This window comes from Acomys russatus, chromosome 21 (genome assembly GCF_903995435.1).
Source record: "Acomys russatus chromosome 21, mAcoRus1.1, whole genome shotgun sequence".
NCBI lineage: Eukaryota > Metazoa > Chordata > Mammalia > Rodentia > Muridae > Acomys > Acomys russatus.
In genome coordinates, this window is record NC_067157.1 from 51,293,153 (window position 1) to 51,313,380 (window position 20,228).

The window sequence follows — 20,228 nt, forward strand, 5'->3', positions numbered from 1 at the left end:
TCAATGTGTGTGATAAGATCTAAGCCCCCAAAGGCATAGTGTTTACATTTTGGCAGATGCCTCTAACAAGGATGTTAAAACAACAGACTGCACTTACTTGGGCCAGAATATTTGTAGCCTTGAGTTTTGTTTTAGGGTACCCGGGGAAAACCAAAACAGAACACCGAGAGGCCTGAATAAGTCAAAGTAGCCGGAGCCTTTATTTACCACTGTCAGGACTGTCCCAGGCAGTGGGAAGCAGCTGCAGCCCCCAGTTTGTTTGAGTTTTTGAAGGCAAAACCCACAACTGTGACGTATATAGAAAGGCAGCCGAGAGCATCTGCAGCAGGCAAGCGTTTATAGAAGAGGAGAGAGCAGTTAATTGGACAGGCAGTTCTCATAACCTTGAGGTCAGGGACACATTGCATAGGAATTTACAGCTGGTCCAGAGGCCAGTTTGCTTTAGGAATTTATGGCTACATGACCAGAGACAGAATACTTTCATTAGGTGGCATAGCTGGAGTTCAGACCGCTACAGTTTAGCCATTTTAGTACTCTTCTTTCATCGTAATCTAAATAATACACCTTATAAACCTATGTTACAATTTAATTCACAAAAGGTAGTTCTTTTTAAAGAAGTTTTGTTATGTTACTTTGTGAACGCGTATACATAAACATGTCCCCGCACGCGAACACGAGTGTGTGCGTGTGTGTATCCAAGTGCCATGACACACATGTAAAGGTCTGAGAACAACTTCCTGGAATTGTTTTCTCCTTCTTTCTACCACATGGGTCTCGGAGGTCAAACTCAGGTTGTTGGGCTTGGTGGCCAGGGCCTCTGACTGCTGAGCCATCTCACTTGCCTGCGAAAGCTAATTCTTTAAAATGAGAAATAAGTAACCCAGCTTGCATTTTGATACTTGATTTTTAAACTTTACTTCCTTTTTACACTTTGCTAAATCATCAAACCTTGTTGTAGACTACAAGCTACAAATTCGTGAAGACACCTAAACGCCACCCTCCCTCTTGAGAATCCCTGGCCTGTGTCTTGGTTGACTGTGCTTGGTCTTTTCCCTAAGAAATTCTCTCTCTAAACGCTTTGTTAAAGCATGTGTTCACCCTTAGCTTACCTAATAAACTCCCCAACTTTGCTTCACTCTGAATTCCTTCTTCTCAGGTATAGTCAAGGGTCTGCTTCCCCCCTCCCTGCCCCCTCCCCTGAGTAGTTGTCCCGAAGGGGAGAACTCAGGCTCTTGGGTAGTTCTGGACCAAGTCTCCCTTCAGCCTGATACAGCTAAGGATACCGGCTCCTCGCAGCCTTGATGGTCAGCCTCCATTGTGAAATGGCCTCCTGGCTCCATGCTGCCTGCAGAGATGCAGTGTCTGTCTCTGACCTCACTGCCAGCTCCAGACATATATCCCACCAACCACCGCTCCTGCAATCCCTGTGTTCTATTTTGTAGGGATTCTAAGTTCTGCTGAGGGGACCTGGTGGCTTCTCACTGTCTCCAGGGTCAACTAGAGAAAAGGAAGGGAAGTACAGTGAGGACATGGCTCTGGGGCTAGAACCTGTAAGGATTGTGTGGTCTCATGGATGTATGTGTTCATGAGAGGAACAGGTGAGAGGGCTAGAAGTCCAGTCTGTTTTGGACCTTTGGAACTGGGGTGTCAGGATGTGTCTGCTAAGGCTAGGCTCTGTGCTTATAGCATTTTGGCAATGCTCTGCACACTTGCCTGTTTTGGATGGACATCTTCAGAGGGCAGGAAGCAATGATGGCCAGATTGTTCCCAGCTTGTCTGTACTCAGGGCTGGTGTGAGAATATGTCATTTGTGTCCCTCTGCTCTCTCCCTCCTCTCCCTCTCCCCACCCCACCCCCCTCTAATGTTTCATTCTGGTATCTCAGTTCTTCCTGGAGATTTCTGAATGCTGGGAACCCTTCCTGGTGCATGGGAGGACAAAGCAGTAGTTATTTCCTTCCTCACCTCTGCGATGATGCAGACGCAGCTCCAGCCAGCCCTCACCCCTACCTCTCAGGGGAGACCTGAGGCTCTGGGACAACAGAAGGCCACCTTTATTTTCATCCTTTGTAACTGAAAGCCAGAGTTGCCCTCAGTTAGGGAGAGAAGCAAGTAGACCAGCTTGTTACCTACACGCCTCATCTTGTCACTGAGAGGAACTTCTACCTAACAGGACGTCTTGAAAAATTGTTTACTTCTCTTTACTTATTTGAAATTAAGTGACTACTAGACCCTGTGGGGTTTTGTTTACTTGTCAATATTATTGCTGTTATTTCGGCTTTTTTTGAGTCAGGGTCTCACTCTATAGCCTGGCTGATCTTACACTCCTGGAAATCTCGCCTCAGCTCTCGAGGGCAAAGCTTATGGGTGTGGGCAGCCACTCCACATTTAGATTTTGTTATTTAAAATAATGCACAAGGGGCAATAGGATGGCTCAGCAGGTAAAGGCACCTGCCACCAACCTTGACTGCCTGAGTTCAGTCCCCAGGACTTACGTGATGGAAGGAGAGAACCACTTGTGCAAATTATCCTATGATTTCCACATATGTCCTGTGACACGCACACCCTACACACAAATGTAAAATACGTTTAAAAAATATTGTCAATAAACATATATATTTCTATATTATAACATTGTGTTTGTGTGTGTGTGTGTGTGTGTGTGTGTGTGTGTGTGTGTGTGTTTTGCTGGGGCTCAAACCCAGGGCCTTGTACATACTAGGCAAGCACCACAGACCTTAAATTATTTTGCTTACCATGGGCTAGAGAGATGGCTCAGCAGTTAAAGACCATATGTTGCTCTTGTAGAAGACCTGGTTTCAGTTTCCAGCACCCACATGATGGCATCTAACCATCATAACTTCAGTTCCAGGGGATCCAGATGCTCTCTGCTGACCTCCACTGGCCCTAGACATACATGTGATGCAAATATACAGACATACATGCATACCAGCAAAATTGGTGCCCTCTGTCGTCTTATTTTGTTGTTGATTTTTATACCAGTTCTATTGAAATGTACTCATAACTGATCCCAGAAGGTATATAGTTCCATGTTTTTTTTAAAAGAATTTTAGTATTTACAAGGTTATGTTAACCATCACCACGATCTAATTTTAGAATATTTTTGCCCCTTTAAGAGAGACCTCATTAGTCGGGCGTGGTGGCACACGCTTTTAATCCCAGCACTCCGGAGGCAGAGGCAGAAGGATCACTGTGAGTTCGAGGCCAGCATTTTACAAAGCGAGTCCAGGACAGTCAAAGCTAACACAGAGAAACCCTGTCTCGAAAAACCAAAACCAAACCAAACAAACAAGAGAGACCTTATAAGCAAATCTCCGTGTTCCTTCATCCACACCCAGGCCCTGATGGCCATGTGTCTACTGTCTACACCTCCAAACTCACCAGCTCTGGATGCCTTATCCACATGTGCTGTTTGTGGGGTCTTTAGTGTAGTGTTGTCACAATGATTAGAGTTCCTATATTGTTCTAATGCAGTTGAGGCATCACTATGAGAAAGGGTCCATAGGCCTCCTTCCCCTCCGGGAATCTCCAGAGGTACTTACGGCATCCCGGTGTACTTTCCTTCACCCCTGCTCCTAAGCTAGCCTGAGCCTTGCATAGGTTGCTAGTCACCCAGCAGGTAAAGTCTGCAGCTTGCCTTGGGGCTCACTTGCCCCAGCCCTGAGCCACCCTGACCCCTCTGCTCTGATGGCCCCTAGCAGAAGCAGGTGTTTGGGGATCTCCCAAATGAAGCTCCTGTGCAGCTGGCACTTAGGAATGAAGGTCGCAGTTTTTCTTTCCTGGCCACCAAGCCCCAGACCACCCCTCCCTCTCTGAAACACCCAGGATGCCCAGTGATGCTGCTTCAGGCAATGGGTCAAACCGTGGTCCAAGCCTGCTGACCAGACAGACCTTGCACGTAGACTATGAGACCTCACCCTAGCTGGGCATGGTCGTGCACACCTGTAATCCCAGCACTCAGAGAGGTAGAGGCAGGGGGATTGCTATGAGTTTGAGGCTAGCTTGATCTACAAAGTGAGACCAGGATAGCCAAGGCTACACAGAGAATCCCTGGGGGTGGAGGTGGGGGACCCACCCTGCTCACAGTATGTGCAGTGAAATGAATAATAATCCAGACCCAAGGTGCCCCAGCACCACTAGCCACCCTAGGGCTTCTCGCACATTCTCCAGCTACCCCCACACCCCACTCCCTAGGAAGCTTCCAGCATTTCCAGAGAACAAGCCTTCCACGGGAAGGTCTAAATCCTTGCATCTCTGTGATTCTCGGATCCTAAAACCTGTACACATGGTGTCTGTGGGCCGTGCTATTGTCTGCATTTCCTTTTTCGCGTGGGTGAGAGCCAGATTGGCAAGCACAGTGTGAATGAACGAGCGTGAACGGAGCCACTTGCTTGCTGATGTCTCTCTGATGTTTTTCTCTCCCCCAACCCCCACCTCCACCCCTAGATTCGGAAGAGAAGGAAGTCATTAAAGGACAGTATGGCAAGCTGACGGATGCCTATGGCTGCCTCGGGGAACTGAGGTTAAAATCCGGTGAGTAAGCATGGCTCAGTTTTCTGGCTTCTGCTGTGGGCAGTCCCTGGTGTCAGCCCGGGGAGGCGGGCCAGTCAGATATTCTGTTTGCTAGCCACTTTCATTTCTGAAGATGTTGCTTCTTCGTATTTCTCAGCCTGTTTCTTCGGGGGGGGGGGTGGGGAGAAGGAGGTGGCGGTACCCTGATACTCCCCTGTCTGGAGCAGAGGAATCAGCTCTGGGTGCTGGGACGTTTGCCTTCCAGACCTAAGTTCTTCCAAGGTGATGGGGGCTTCTGTGCGCCTCTCAAGCATCTGCCGCCTCCTTAGGTGTGTCTGGTCGGCAGACTTGCACCATGGCTCAAACCATTGCCTGAAGCGGCATCACTGGGCATGCTGGGTGTACCAGAGAGGAAGGGGCTGGTCTGGGGGTTGGTGGCCAGGAGAGGACTGCGACACTCTATGTGGGGGTAAGAGAGAAAGGAAACTGCATCCAAATGGGTCTGACGGAAGAGTGAGAACACACAGGAAGAAGTGGGCAGCTCTGCTTGCCCTGAGCTGGTGGCAGCCACCTCTGCAGTAGCTCCACTGCGGCTCCTGTGCCTTTCCTTCCTCCCGCTGAGGGGAGCCTGGTTTATTTAGGTCAGTCCACCTATCACTAATGACCGGGTTGTGAAGTCCAGTGGCCTTTCCAGACAAGGTCAGGGCACAGGTCACATTACTGTTGGGAACAGCTGGGAAATTTCCAGTTTCAGGCCTTGGGGGCTTTTCCTGAGCTGGGGTGGTAAAACTCCTCTGCACGCAGCCTGTTTGGACAGGGTTTCAGGGCTGGCCAAGCGGCATTGATCTGCTTGCCAGTACTTTTCTGGGCCGTTTCTGCGGCGGCATGTACCCCCCCCCCCACCCTCCACCCCACCTTCGCAACTAGATAGGATGATTACACCCCTCATTTCCAAATCGGAAATGTTTCGGAAAAGAGTTTGCTACTCACACAGCAAAATGAAGTTTCTAGATGCTGGCGGTGTGCTAAAAGGCTAGACACTGGTTAACATGTTCAGACTTCAGCACCAGCCAAAGTGGTAGCCATCTCTCCCTGTTTGCAGATAAGGAGACAGGAAACAGGCTCAGGGATTCTCCAACGTTGCCTTGGGGTGAAGAGTTCAGCTGGGACTCAGAGCAAGCCAGCTGCCTCCAACCACTTGCTCCTTCATGAAGATGTGAGCAGATAAGTGTTTGTGGGCTGAGCTTTCCCTCTGTGCAATCTTTTGAGGTGACAGACCTCCATCTTGCCCTGTAATGATCATCAGTAGGATTGGCGGCTTTGCTCAGAGTGCTCTTTTCTTTGTACTGTGCTATAATGTGATGGCTTTAGTGTTACCCTGCTCCCCAAGAAAGCAGTCTTGTTTATCATCTGCTTGCATACAGAAGGGAGGCCTGGAAACTGCCCCTCCCCCATTGGCAGCCCCCCCCACTCCCTCTGGTGTTACGCTCTGGCACTTGGCATAGCTCACAGTCTGATCTTAAAGGTATAATTGGCAATTTTTTTCTTTTTTTGAAACACAAACAGATGATGCATTGATACCTGATAGGGACTCGGACTCAGGTAACTGACACAAGTTTGGGTTGTTTTCAAGTAGGACCTGGATTTCACACATGTGCCCTGTGGCGTCACAAGCTACCTGTGTGTCCAACACAGGGGCCTGGTGTCCAACAACAGGAAGAGTGACACATGATGTCTTCACTGTCTCACAGGACAGGGATTTTCCTGAGCTATGAGGTGAGGTCAGATACAGGGCATTGTTTCTGAGTAGGATCCATAAAGAATCCTTGTCTGGGTGAGCAGGTTTATCTGAGGAGTCCTCAGCAGGGAATAGAGCTGCCATGTATCCAGACCCCCCAGCTGGCCAGGTCTATCAGCCCTCTTTCCTGAGCTAGCCCTCTAAGGAGTGAGTGGATACAGCCTCCTGTTGGGCCAAGCCAGACTAGCCAACCAAGCTGGGTGCTTGATCAGCGGGAGGCTTGAGCCTGGGGAAGCCACCACCATGGCTTCTGATGTCCCCAGAGATTCCCAAAGCTGCCTGTAAGAGTCCCATGCAGCGCTGCTTTCAAGGCTCTCTGGGCTTGGAAAGGAAGTTTGACTTTGAGTATGTTGGGGGTTCCCTTGGCCTTGTGTCAGCACGTTCTGGAAAATGTGTTGGTTTCTAAAAGATAGGATGCCTGTCCAACTCATCTCTCTCTAGTATGTTCAGGAAAGGCTGGCATTAGCCCAGTGTTCCTTACCTCTGTGTGTCCCTGGCCTGTAACTCTGAGCCGTCTTCCTCTGTGCTCCTCATCCTTGTGTATTTTGGGAGGTGCCCTGTGGGGTGTGGCTTCTGTTGGCTTCCCCTTGGGCTTTCAATTCAGACAGAGTTGAAGTTCAGTCCTTTAAAAGAAGAACAGGCATTTGTGTTAGAAATCGTGAAACATAATAGGCCGCGTAAAAGCCCATCCCCAGCTCCTGCCAGCAGGAAGGGTAGGAGTGCTCATGACTATCTATGAGCTGGCTGGCTTATACACAAGACAAAGCCTAGAAAGGGAATACAGCAGAAAGAGAGCCTACCCCAGCGGACACAGGGGTTCAGTTTCTCCTTGACCTGAGCTCTCAACACCTTCCTGTTTCCTAGCTTCAAGGGACAACTCAAGCCCCAGTCTGTATTGAGTTGTTTCTTGTGGAGCTCTGTAGTGCATAGCCTGTGAGCCTGCACATGCTAGCCCTAGAAATTCTCTACCAGACTCTTCCGGATTCTAGCCTTGTCTTCACAACTGACTGACCTTCTATGTTCATTACTCTCTCTAGAGCTGTTTTTCCATCTGTAACAACAGAGAAACTGCCTCTTCCTCTCTCATATATATATATATATATATATATATATATATATATATATATATATATATATATATGTATGTATGTATATATATATATGTATATATATTTGTGTGAGTGTGCACATGAGTGCACGCATACGGCATTTGTGGTGAGACCAAAGAACAATACTCAGGAGTTGGCGCTCTTCTTCTGCCATGTGGGCACCTGACCTAAGGTCATGTGCTGGGTCTTTTGTCAACTTGACACAACCAAGACAGATACAGGAAGAGGGGAGCTCAGCTGAGGAATTGACTCCGTCAGACTGGCCTGCAGGGATGTCTGTGAGAGCATTTTCTTGATTGCTGACTGATATAAGAGGGCCCAGTCCACTGCGGGCAGTGCTGGCCTTTGGCAGGTGACCCTGGGCTGTAAAAGAAAGGTGGCTACACACAGCAGGGGAAGCAAGCCAGTATACAGCACTCCTCCGAGGCCCCTGCATCAGTTCCTGCCTCCAAGTTCTTTCCTTGGCTTCCTTTGATGATGGTCTATAGAGTGTGAAGTGTAATAAACCCATCTCTGGCCACAAAGAGAAAACCAGGTCAGGTCATCAGGCATGAAGGCGAGTTCTTCTAATGGATGGACCAGCTTGCCAGCCATTCCACACACTTTAAAAAAAAAAAGTGTGTGCAGATGAGCATGCCATTACGTAAATGTGGAGATCAGAAACAACTTGTAGGAATTGGTGCTCTCCTTCCAGCATGTGAATCCTGGGGATTGAACTAGGGTCACCAGGCTTGGCAGCAAGTGCCTTTCCCCACTAAGCCAGTTCACCAGCTGGCACCCCCCCCCATATGGTTTTTAAGAGTTCTTCAGGAGAGGATGAACATAATAGCCTTAATCTGTGGGCACTCTTCAAAGTCTAATGTGGCTGATCATGTGATAGGATATGATATGGGGACAGCGGCCATCCTGAGACTGACAGAAGGAACTTACACACACACACACACACACACACACACAGAGAGAGAGAGAGAGAGAGAGAGAGAGAGAGAGAGAGAGAGAGAGAGGGAGAGGGAGAAGAGCGAGCATCCTTCTGTTTGTTTTTGAGACAGGGTTTCTCCATGTAGCCCTGGCTGACCTTGAACTCAGAGATCCACCTGCTTCTGCCTCCCAAATGCTGCGATTAAAGGTGTGCCTCAGCACGACCCAGCTCACACAGCATCCTAAGAAGCTCTGCTGTCCCCTTCTTCTGTCTCTGCCACACCTGGAGTGTGAAAGGGGCTTTGAGAAGACCAAAGCACAGGCTGGTGACTTCAGGGACTGACTGATTCCTCGAATAGTCGCTATGCTTGCAGGGGTCACTTCTTCAGATTTCTCTGGAGAAGGATGTCTGAGTCGCTAAGTGTTTGTTGGCAAATACTTGGCATCCAGCTATGGGAGTGGGGACTCTAACAGATAGTGTCTGCTGCCACTTCCTTTGGTGTAAATAGGCTGCCCAAGGATGGTTTTGGGTTTTTCTGTGGTGTTGGCTAGCACAGTGCACGTGCACTCTCACCGGCGGAGCTTCCGGCCACAGTGCAGTACTGAGTGTACTGTTTCCATGCTATGCAAACAGAAGAAGACCTAGAGACAACACACAGAGGGGCGTGGCATTTAGACCTGAGCCTGTTAGCAGGGAGAGACTGGCACTCTACGAAATCCCTTGTGTATTTCACTGTGAGACCAAGAGAAGGCAAAGCGACTTGTCTGAGGCCCCAACAAGCACCAGGAGGAGCATAGACTCCACAGCCCCAGCTAAGCTTGACCTTTAACCTTGCTGTGGGATCCCCACTGGTTTCGGGCCCCTGAATTCAGCCTCCATTGAACACTCCTGAGACGTCACTGAACCCAGATGGCTTCTCTGTGCTTCTTGGTATTAGAAAATAGATCTTACTTCTCAGAAGCAAAGCCCGGTTGTGTAGTCAAGATGAGCCTGGGGAGAGGCCGCAGACATCTGAGGCGGGTGAATGAACCCCTCTGCCCTTGCTTTGACCCACGATGTGCAACTCTGTGTGACCTCCACCAGTTTACTGCTGGCCTCGACTCTGTGCCTTTTTTTTTTTTTTTTTTTTTTAATCTATAGCATGTGGAACACAAATAAAGGGCTGTTGAATGAGGCTGGGTAGGATAGAGTCAGGCCAATATGACTGGTCTGGCCATCTGTTGAGCGGGGCCAGATGAGGCCTTGCAGCAGAGGCCGTGGCCCAGCGTGGGATCCACAGCCCCATGTTCCTCTATGGCCACAGAGGTGCAGAGACATGTGGGCTTCTGTGAAGTCCACTCCCAGGTCTCAGCTCTTTCTAGTAGCTGTTCTGTTTAGAAACGTGGCCTCGTGTGTCACCTGCACTCGTCGTTCTTCATGTCATAAGTCACTTTTTCTCATCCAGAATATTAGCATGGCATCCTGTTGTATGAACTAACTCCCAAGGCTTATTTGAAAGCATTGCTGTCAGTGCTATGGAAGCCAGCCATGCCAAGGGCTCAGTACAATTCGATTGTAAGTGGAGGGCTGCCCATGTGTTTGCTTTTCACAAAACTGAAGAAGAATCTAATGGATATCATCTGTCAGTGATAATAGTAATTCAAATTCTCCTCCTCCTCCTTCTATAATTAAAATTTGTATTTCCAACGATTTACCAACATGGACATTTTTGTTTATACCTCCAAAGGTAAAAAACAGAGACTGGAGATACGGCTCAGTGGCTAAGAGTGTACTGCTCTTCCAGAGGACCAAGGTTCAGTTCCCAGAACCCACAGAGGACGGCTCATAACTGCCTGTGATTGTGACTTCAGGGGACTTGACACCTCTGGTTTCTGTGGATATGGATACACATACACACACTAAACCTTTAAAAAAGAAAATTATAATTAAAAGTGGTAGAGTATACTGTTTTTCCACCAATCAATAATATTTACCATCTTGTTATAATAAAATATCTTCACAGCACATCTTTACATTTCGTGTTAAATGATTCCCAAGATGTTTTGTTTCCTTTGAACTGTTTATATTGTTTTGCTAGTTTGGTACTACAGATGGCTGCAAGGATCAATCAAAAACTGGTTAAGAAATTGGTTAACCACTGCGCAGTAGAAGAGGGTGACCAGTGGAGGACTCGGAGCACAGAATGTGCTATGATGGGGTGAGAGCCTGAGGGATGGAGCGAGGAAGCGTGGTTAGAAGGCCCCCTGGGGATGAAGAGCATGCTCAGCAGGTCATAAGCATCCACTCGGCACTGATAATGGAGTTCTGGCAGTTTCCTTTGTACCCGTCAGTGCCTAGAACATGCTGTAAAATATAATGCTACCAGTCAGCGGCAAGTGCCCTTCTGCTCTACCCAGGTAGAAGTTGTGGACAGACAAGGAAAAGCTCTTCAAGTGCCTCAAATCCTTGGTGACTTTTGTATCCTTCAGTGTTGGACAGCATTGAGTGATAGTAGCAGGTAGGTGGGAGCAACTGCAGGTGGCGTCCTCTTGTGCTATGCCTTTCGCGCAGGCCTTTGGCATCAGGATCCTTCCTTCTACAAGTCTTAAAACTTGTAGACCAGCCGGGCATGGTGGCGCATACCTTTAATCCCAGCACTTGGGAGGCAGAGGCAGGCAGATGTCTGTGAGTTCGAGACCAGCCTGGTCTACAAAGTGAGTCTAGGACAACCAAGGCTACACAGAGAAACTCTGTCTTGAAAAACCAACCAACCAACCAAGCAAGCAAACAACAAAACAAAAAAACTTGGAAGCCTGCAGGAAGTCAGTAACCCAGACTCCTTATCCCTTCCCAGCATCTGACAATGAGGTGTGTGGGCAGCCCCTGTCATGGCTCCCAGCCCCTGAATGTTTGCGACCCTGGACCTCAGAGGCTTGGCAGCTCCCTGGAACTCTTCCAGAGACAGCAGTCTATTCTCAGGCCCTTTAGAACCTGCCCTCCTTTTCTTGAGGCCCTCATTCTCTTAGGCACTGTCTGCCGTCTGCCCTTTTCCTGCCATGGCTACTTTTTCTGTCAGGCAGCCAGCTGCCTTGCCACTTTTGCAGCTTGGCCTGCTGCCTGCTTGCTTGTTGCTGCTGCTGCAGTTTGCTGCTGTTTTCTTCCCTTAAGAGAAGCAGTTTATTGGGCTGGGGTGGCAACACCAAGGGTGGGCAGCGCAGGCTGCTGTCTCCCACCCACTCACTAACTGAGCCAGAGCAGCCTGCTTATTTAGCCAAGAAAGGGGTATTTGGACCAATCAGGCCACAACTCACATGTAAATTAAGGTTTGTGTTTGCACTAATCACTGCGCACTTTGCATATAAATAAAAGTGTGTATTTGTACTAATCACTGTATTGTCCCTTTTGCCCCAATCACAACAGTCCCTTAGCTAGGCCACTGGGACAGGGCTCTTTGGACTTGGTGGAAGTGGTTGCAATGTCATTTTTTTTTTCCCCAGAGCTGAGGACCGAACCCAGGTCCTTGCGCTTGCTAGGCAAGCGCTCTACCACTGAGCTAGATCCCCAACCCCTGCAATGTCATTTATGATGCTTGTGATAGCAGCGTAAGATTGACATGAGCTCTTTTGAACAGCCCTGGCTGAGGCTGTGCCTTCAGGAGCCAGAGCCACAGCTGTGATCATTGTATAGTTTTCTCAAGACATTTGCGGAGTCTTCAAAACAGCTGGAGTTAGCACAAGGGTAATCCACCAGCTGTCGCAATCTTTTTGCTCGAGGCAACAAGAGTCCAACAGCTGCCAATTAGAGTCAGATTGCCCACTGCCCTTACCTATGTATAGGAAAAATGAGTGCCAGGATTCTCACCATAAAGCCTTAAATAACTTACTAACATTAATTATGATTTTGGAAGATTTTTAACAATGCTTAGAGCACCAGGCCTGAGAGAACTAATCTCAGCCCCCCGTCTCAGTGTTACTTTTAAGCTTCTGGTGAAAGTGTGGGTGTGCATTTTTAAATAAGCGAAGAGTACTCTGTTGGTTTGAGCAGCTACAGCAAAGTTCCAGAAACGAGAGCTGTGGCTCACAGACATCTCAGGTGTCTATCTTCTAGTCCAAGATCACGGTACCAAAAGGCCAGGGGCAGGCAGACCTCAGATTTAAAGGAAATCCCAGGATGGGTGTTTTGTTTGGTTTGGTTTTGATTTTTCGAGGCGTGGTTTCTCTGTTTAGCCTTGGCTGTCCTGGACTCACCTTGTAGACCAGGCTAGCCTTGAAACTCACAGAAACCCACCTGCTTCTACCTCCCAAGTGCTGGGATTAAAGGCGTGTGCCACAATGCCTGTCTAGGAAATCCCATGTTTACAGAATAGTGTTTCGACGCAGAATAGTGTGCCTGGATTGTGATTCCGCTCCCTTGAGGACACTTGTGTGTGAAATAAAAATGGCAGCCCTCAAGAGTAGTGTCGTTAGGCCCGTTGGCACTACTGCCTATCCGGAGCGTGACTACCAGCTGTGAAGCCAGACTCAGCCTGAATAACTTGCCCAAGTGGTCTATAGCCAGACAGTGCATTTAGATGATGCCAGTTCCCTAATGAGTCACCTCTGGCTTCCCAGCCTCCATTTGCTTCTTTTCCTGCCTCTATAAAGGGGGGCTGACAACTGTGGTTGTTGAGACAACTAAGTTACTGTTTGTCAGCCATATTAAGGTATTTGGCTCTGCTGTACACTCCTATTGGTGGCTCTAATTTACTCAGATCTTCTGGAGCCCTGCCCCAGCTGGATGTCACCTTCCTGTGGTGGCACCATCCCTTCTCATTCTCTATAAGCCCTCTTCATCCTCTTCTCCTTCACTGAGCCCCCCGCCCAGATCGTGGGCGCCTGTCTCAGCTGGGCCAAGAGGCTTGGCTGGATAACTGCTTTTCCCTAGCGCTAAGCTCATCCATTCAGGCAGCCAGGTGCTAAGGCTGTGGATTCTTTTAACCTCGGGGATGCCAGCCCCACTGAAATTCACCTGTCCTACTGGGAAAACCTCAGGCCTAAGTGCTTCAGTGGCCCAGCAGAACACTGCTTCTTCCGCTGTCTCAAAGTGCCTTCCTGGGGATGCACATGCCGAGCCAATATCCTAGCTCTGTGTGCACCCTGCCTCCCCACAGTGCATCAGCCAGCATGTGTGAGCCATGACCTACTTACTCAGCGTGTTTAATAAAAATCAGGCACCCCTTCAGGGAGCTGCACTCCTCCAGTGAAGTGTGAGAAGAGGCAGCCGGCTGGAGGTGGTGGGCGACAGGATTGGTGCTTTTGTGGACTTTAATAAGTGTGTGTAGAGACATAGGGATGGCAGAAAGCATCATTTCAGCCTGTGAGAGGAGGCCTCTGGCCAGTTGGAGTAAACTTTGCTGGGACATATCCCTTATACCTCAGAAGGGTATGAAAAAGATCCTGATAGATCCAGGCAGGCCCATCACCTACTGGGGCTGTCTCTTGGGCTCTGTCTTTGGAAGGGACACACAGCATGGTCACCACTACCCTTGACTTGGGTAGTACATAGGACAGAAAGGTAACAGCCAGGGACAGTGTGGCAGGGTCTTGGAGAAGGGTGTATCAGTCTCCTGCATTGGGATTTCTATACAAGTGTTCACACGCCCGTACCATTGGGAGAGGATGATATATACCGTCTTGCTGCTGGGGAGCCTCAGCTGGAGCAACAGCTACTGGCTTTTGGTGTCTAAGGGCTACTGGGAAGTTTCTGATGCAAAGAGGGGCACCCGGCTGTGTCGTGGGAGAGCAGGACTGGCTTCCTGGAGGAGGTGCTGCCTACAGACCAGAAGGGAGGGGTGCGGGTTTACCCAGTCAAGGAAGGATCGTGGTATTCTGGAAGGTGGAAGGCCCCGAAGCTTATTCCTCTTCCCTGCCAGCAAAGAGCCGAGGCTGGGCAGTTAGTAAGGAAGTTGGAAGGAGTCCTTTGCTGGGCAGATGGCAGCAGAACCTTTATCCAAATGGGAAGATGTCTCCCATAAAACTACAGGGTGAGTGTAAAAGCATGTGCTACACTGAGGAGCAGCAGAACACCACCCTGGCGAGCAGCTGCCTGGGGAGCAGTCCCCATATGGGATGGGAATAGGATATGGGACAGGGTGTGGAGCAAGATGGGGGTTCATTTCTGACCTGTGGAGGCAGGGGGTGCCAGGGTGCCAGCGAGAGCCACAGAGGGATCTGAACAGGGGAGGTCTGCTATCATCTGAGTTTGAGTAGGCTATGCCTGCTATGGCTGTGAGGGAGCCCAGGCAGTGGCTGAGGGGTGGGGGCTGAAGGGCCTGGGCACAGCTAAGGAGGATGGATTGAAGGCGCTGGGCACAGATTTGAAGAGACCAGGGGCCAGAAAGGGAAGGATGGATGGTGTGGTGGCACATGCCTTTAATCCTAGCACTTGGGAGGCAGATGCAGGCAGATCTCCGTGAGTTTGAGGCCAGCCTGGACTACAAAGCACGTCCAGGACAGCCAAGGCTACACAGAGAAACTCTGTCTTGAAAAACAACAGCAGCAACAACAACAACAACAACAAAAAAGGAAAAAAAAAAAAAAAAGAAAGAAAGAAAGAAAGGATGACTAAATGGCTTGGGCTGGTCTAGAAGGTAGATAGATGGCTAGGACCCAAAGCTTCTCTTTTTCCTCCTGTCAGGATAGAGCTGAGGCTGAGGAGGGAGAGGAGACTGGGGTGGGAAAGCCTTCACATCAGCATCGCCCTAGGGTCTGTTAGAGCCGAGGCTATTTTTCTAGGCTGAGGGAGATGGGTATGGCAGCAGTGCTCCAGTTTGGTGGGGTACGGGCTGGGTAGCGGGGACAGTACCACCCTAAGCCTAGGGGCAGAAGTTAGACCGGCCCTGCAGTTAGGATTGAGGCTAACTCTGGTTGCAGCCAGCTCAGCAGCATCCATAATCCTCCATCTTTTCCGTCTGATCCCCCCTTCCAGGTGACATCTCTTTGAGCTTTCTGGTGTTGGTGACAGGCTGCACGTCGGTGGGCAGAATTCCAGAGGCAGAGATCTACAAAATTACTGCCACTGAGTTTTGCCCCTTGCAGGAAGAGGCCAAGGAAGATGACCGCCTGGCCGCCTTGAGGAAAATCCTGGGCTCAGGGGTGTTTTACTTCGCATGGCCCAATGATGGCTCCTGTTTTGATCTGACCATCAGGGCGCAGAAACAGGGTGATGACTGCTCTGAATGGGGGACCTCCTTCTTCTGGTAAGGAACTGGGTCACAGAGGGCAGATTCTGGGTGACACTTGAGCCATTGCCTTCTTTCTTGCATCTGCCTGTTCTGGGTCAGCGTTGGAGCGGGCGTGGCGAGCTGCGCTTGCTCTCTGTGCAGTGAGAGAAGGGAAGATACCTAACTCACCATCCCCACCCTGTGGGCTTAGCCCCAGGAATGTATTCACATGGCCCGGGGTAGATGTAGAAAAGAAACTGCTCTCAGAATAAAGAGTGCTGGGCCTTCACTTGCTCAGTGGTGCTCTCCTCAGACGACAGGACTTGGGTCATGGACCTTCCCTGCCCTGTGGAAGCTGAGAGGTACAGTAACTGCCGGGACCACCCAGGCCTTCTATATAGGGCTTCTCTCCTCAGACTTGCTGGGGATAAGAGAGAAACAGGCAGACTCTGTGTGATGGGAATCCTGGGTGTCCCAGAAACCCTTGTCTTTTAAGGCTTTTAGTCTAAGTAGAGCCCTGTGGAGCCACCCCAGTCTCCCAGCAAGACACAGACATGGAGGCTTGTCCCTGTCCTTGCTTGGCACCCACCTAGCTTTGCCCACAGAAGCTGGCAAAGGCTCCCGTGGTAGGGCAAGGGCCCACTCCGCAGGGCTTCACAATCCCTCACTTCTGCTGGTAAAGTAACTCTCGCCACATCATCCACATCCATCCCTGGCCCCCTGCCTCAACATCCCCTGGGGTCCCCCTCAGTCTGCCAGATTACATGGTCAGGTTTAGGATACCTACAAATCCTGCCTGTCTTGATGCATGCTGTAGCACAGCGGGTGGGGGCAGGGTCTGAGGCTTTTTCCACATGTTTAATCAGCTGCCCAGGTGGGCTGCAGACCACACACTTAGCGGCAGATGCCTGATGCATGTTGGACTTTCTTTGCTATATTATTATTACTATTACTACTACTACTACTACTATTATTATTATTATTATTATTATTATTATTATTATTATTATTATTATTATTATTTTGGTTTTTTGAGAACAAGGTGTCTCTGTGTATTACCTTGACTGTCCTGGACTTGCTTTGTAGACCAGGCTGGCCTCGAACTCACAATGATCTACCTCCCCCTGCTTCCCAAGTGCTGGGATTAAAGGCATGTGCCACCACCACCCGGCGATATCTGATTATTCTTTGGGGGAGCCAGCATGTGCCTTAGCACTGTCACACATACTCCTGAAGGGTTGTCCACAGCTATGATGTTCAGAAACAACGTTAAAGCAGGGATGTATGTTAACACAAAAGAAGATGTGGTATTCCTTGGAGGCCGTAAAACCTAGGTATATGGCTTGCTTAGCACTTTTGTAACTGCTTTCCCATTGGCTGATCTGTGGCAGAGATGTGAGCTCAAATAGGGTCAGGAAGATAAAAGAGATGGAGCTGGGAGCTTGGAGGAGGAGAGGCTCATTGTACCCCTGTTGTAGTAGATGCCAGACTAGATTTGCATTTGGGAGTAGGAGCTGGCTGTGGAATGTGCCAGGTGGGGTGCCCACCCCAAGCGCCCCTGTTGAGACCCATGAAACTGACCACATCTGAGTCAGCAGGCAGAGTGGCCACAGGCGGATCACTCTAGAAGCCACGGCAGGAGGCCGATGGAGACCATGTAGGATACAGCTGGTGAGCATGGCAAGAGGGCAGCAGTGGGGTCATCCATCCCCAGGGCCTGTCACTTGCACTTGAAGCCTGGCAGGAAGTACAAAGCTGTTATTTATAGATTTGGGTCTCTTCTTCCTGGGCTCTGAAGTGCCCTCCCCAGAGTCACCTAAATCAATTGATCCAAGTTGTCCAGTTGACAGAGGCTCCTCTCTATACCCTCAGTGACAGGGGACATAGCAGAAAGGCCAACAGACCACTTAATGTATGTCACTAGAGTAGTTTATTGTCTGAACTTCATAGAGTGGCACTTAAGAAGCCTGACTTTGTAAAGTCTTCCTTCTTAGCAATGTTCACGTACAGCAATGCTGCACCTGTGAGAACTCAGCAGATGAGCAGGGCTCCCACAGCTGGGTAGGTGTAGCGGTGGGGTGGGTAGCAGTAGCTGTAGCTAGCTGTAGCAGTAGTCACATTCCCAAAAGCTTGCCTGAGGGCAAAGGCTTTGAGAAGCCAAGAGCCTCGGCTTGTGAGCATCACCAGGGAACTGAGCTCAAGGGCAGGATTCAGCTTCCTTTTTTAAAGAAATAGGCCATTGTGACCTCGATTTGTTCCAGACCCTGTAAGAGAAAGTTCCCTGGTGGCAAGGCTCAGACTGGCACTGTTGGGGTCCCCTGGGCATGAGGGAGGCTGACTGATAGGGGATGGGAGGGTACTGTGGCCTTCTGCAGTTATAGGGCTTTCATCTAGGAGGCCTGAGGCTGGAGCTGGCAGTGACAGAGGACTCGCCCAGCGCGCATGAAGCCTAGTTTTATCCCTGGCGCTACAGTAGCTGACAAATGAATCAATCAGTAAAGAAAACTCCCAGACTCAGGCTTTAGAACGTCACACTGTGTTTGCCAGCTCTTTGGTCTTGGGCAAGATTTTTACTTCTCATGCTTCAGTGTTATAAAAATGGCATTTCCGATAATAATGACCCCTTTCACATGGGGTCACAGCATGAATGGGTTAAACCAGTCCATGCTAACACTTCAGGAATAGCACTTTGTGTACTTTCACTTGTGTCCTGTTTCAACCATCACTGTCAGCACAGACTTCAGAGCATAGAATAATCTGCAGGGCGTGGAGAGGAAATAGACTGCAGCTTTCATCAACTTTTATTTTTATCTAATCCCTTTTAACTTACTTTGGATTTCTTAATAATGTTTTCCTTATATTCACCTCACCTCGTGTGTGTGTGTGTGTGTGTGTGTGTGTGTGTGTGTGTGTGTGTGTGATTTACATAAGTGCATCCATAATTAATAGTTTTATGTTATTTTATCTTTACCCATTATTATTATTTAATCAAAACATGAGGTTAGTCCTGGTTGTCCTGAAACTCACTCAGTAGACCAGGCAGCCCTCAAACTCAGTGATCCCCCTGCCTCTGCCTCATGGTTGCTGGGATTAAAAGCGTGCACCACTACCTCCAAGTTAGAACGTAAGTAATTTTTAAAGGTTTGTTTTTAACTATGTGTGTGCCTCTGTGTGGGTGTGGGCACATGGGTACGGTTGCCCACAGAGGCCAGAAGAGGAGGGAGTTGGGTCTTCTGGAGCTAAAATTGACGTATCAGTGAGTTTCCTAATGTGGGTGCTGGGAACGAAACCAGGTCCTTTGCAAGAGCAGCCCAAGCTCTCAGCCACTGAGCCAGGTCTCTAGACCCATGAGTTAATTTTTTATTCTAATAAAAAAAAAATAAGGCAGACACAGGTCTAAACAAGGCTTCCTTTCCAGCTTTGTTTCCTCTGGCTCTTGCTGTCACCAGCCAGTAGCATACAAAAAAGACTTCTGGCCTTTTCCTCCTGTACAAATCATATTGGCTCTGCCATTTAGTCTCTGAAGCACAGAACCTCCTAAATCTATATGTCCAAACGGCAGGGCCCACTGGAAAGTGTTTGCTTCTGTTGGGTGATAATTCTTCCTGAGGGATATGAAAAAAAAAAAAAAAGTCTCTTCTCCTTAGATAAGGAACTCACAGCAGCCCAAAACAATGACATCACCAAAGTACAACCTGATGAGCCCCTGAACTTACTTGGCTTACTTACAGGAGTATGGGCTAGAGTTTACTTAGAGAAGCATGGGGAACTCAAAGCAGCTGCACTATAGGACACCTACTCCAGTGTGGGTGAGAGCTTATGAAAGCCAGAACTATGCACCGCTCTACAGTACTTATAGGCAGGTCACAGGCCAAAGTTGCCTTTCCTTAGCAGTCCTTGCTGCTTGTATAACCTTAAGATGGGAGGGGGGACCTTATGAATTTGTTAAGTTTCAGAGACATCCTGGGACTTGTGAATTGTTTACTTCTGGTGTCTTAAGCAGCTTCTGTTGAGAACTTTCTGAGTTTTAAAGAGCCTCCCTTCAGAATGTCCTAAGTCTAAATGAGTTTCCCTCCAAGGCAGCATGTTTCTGTTTGGATGAAATTCATGTAAAAGCCTAGTGGAGCACTGGGCCTCATGGGAAACTCCTTAGTACTTGGCTCGAGGTGCAGCATTTGTAGAGCCTGGTAGGGTGACCCAAAGGTGGGACTGTTTTGCAGGAACCAGCTATTGCATGTGCCCCTGAGGCAGCACCAGGTGAGCTGCTGTGACTGGTTGCTGAAGATCATCTGTGGGGTGGTGACCATCCGCACGGTATATGCCTCCCACAAGCAAGCCAAGGCCTGTCTCATCTCTCGCATCAGCTGTGAGCGTGCAGGTGCCCGCTTTCTCACCCGTGGTGTAAATGATGACGGCCATGTGTCCAACTTCGTGGAGACAGAGCAGGTAAGTACCCAGGCCTGTTCAGGGCCCAGAGTGACTCAGAGTCAATGCATCTTACAATTGCAGGTTTTCTGTCATGAGTGGGAGACGGTCTGCTGTATGGGAGCAGGTCCCTGACCATGGCTTCTTGCTGTATATGTGAAATTGGAGCACCATTTGAAACTTATCTCTGGCTTGTATGGCCTGTCTTTTTACTTCACAGCCTGTTTTTGAAAGATGGCATTTACTTAAGATACATGTTGCGTGTG

At 49.1% G+C, this 20,228-nt stretch overlaps 1 protein-coding gene across 5 annotated transcripts in view; it reads left to right on the forward strand.

Annotated features, from left to right (window-relative positions):
- Synj2 (synaptojanin 2) overlaps nt 1-20,228 on the forward strand; it is a 98,950-nt gene that overhangs the window by 33,998 nt on the left and 44,724 nt on the right. For 4 of the 5 annotated variants that reach the window (XM_051164053.1, XM_051164054.1, XM_051164055.1 and 1 more), the window contains exons 2-4: nt 4,466-4,552; nt 15,303-15,573; nt 19,758-19,983. In XM_051164053.1, coding sequence (XP_051020010.1) covers nt 4,466-4,552; nt 15,303-15,573; nt 19,758-19,983 — 584 coding nt within the window. The remainder of the gene's footprint in view (nt 1-4,465; nt 4,553-15,302; nt 15,574-19,757; nt 19,984-20,228) is intronic. The other variant, XM_051164056.1, reaches the window with a different exon arrangement.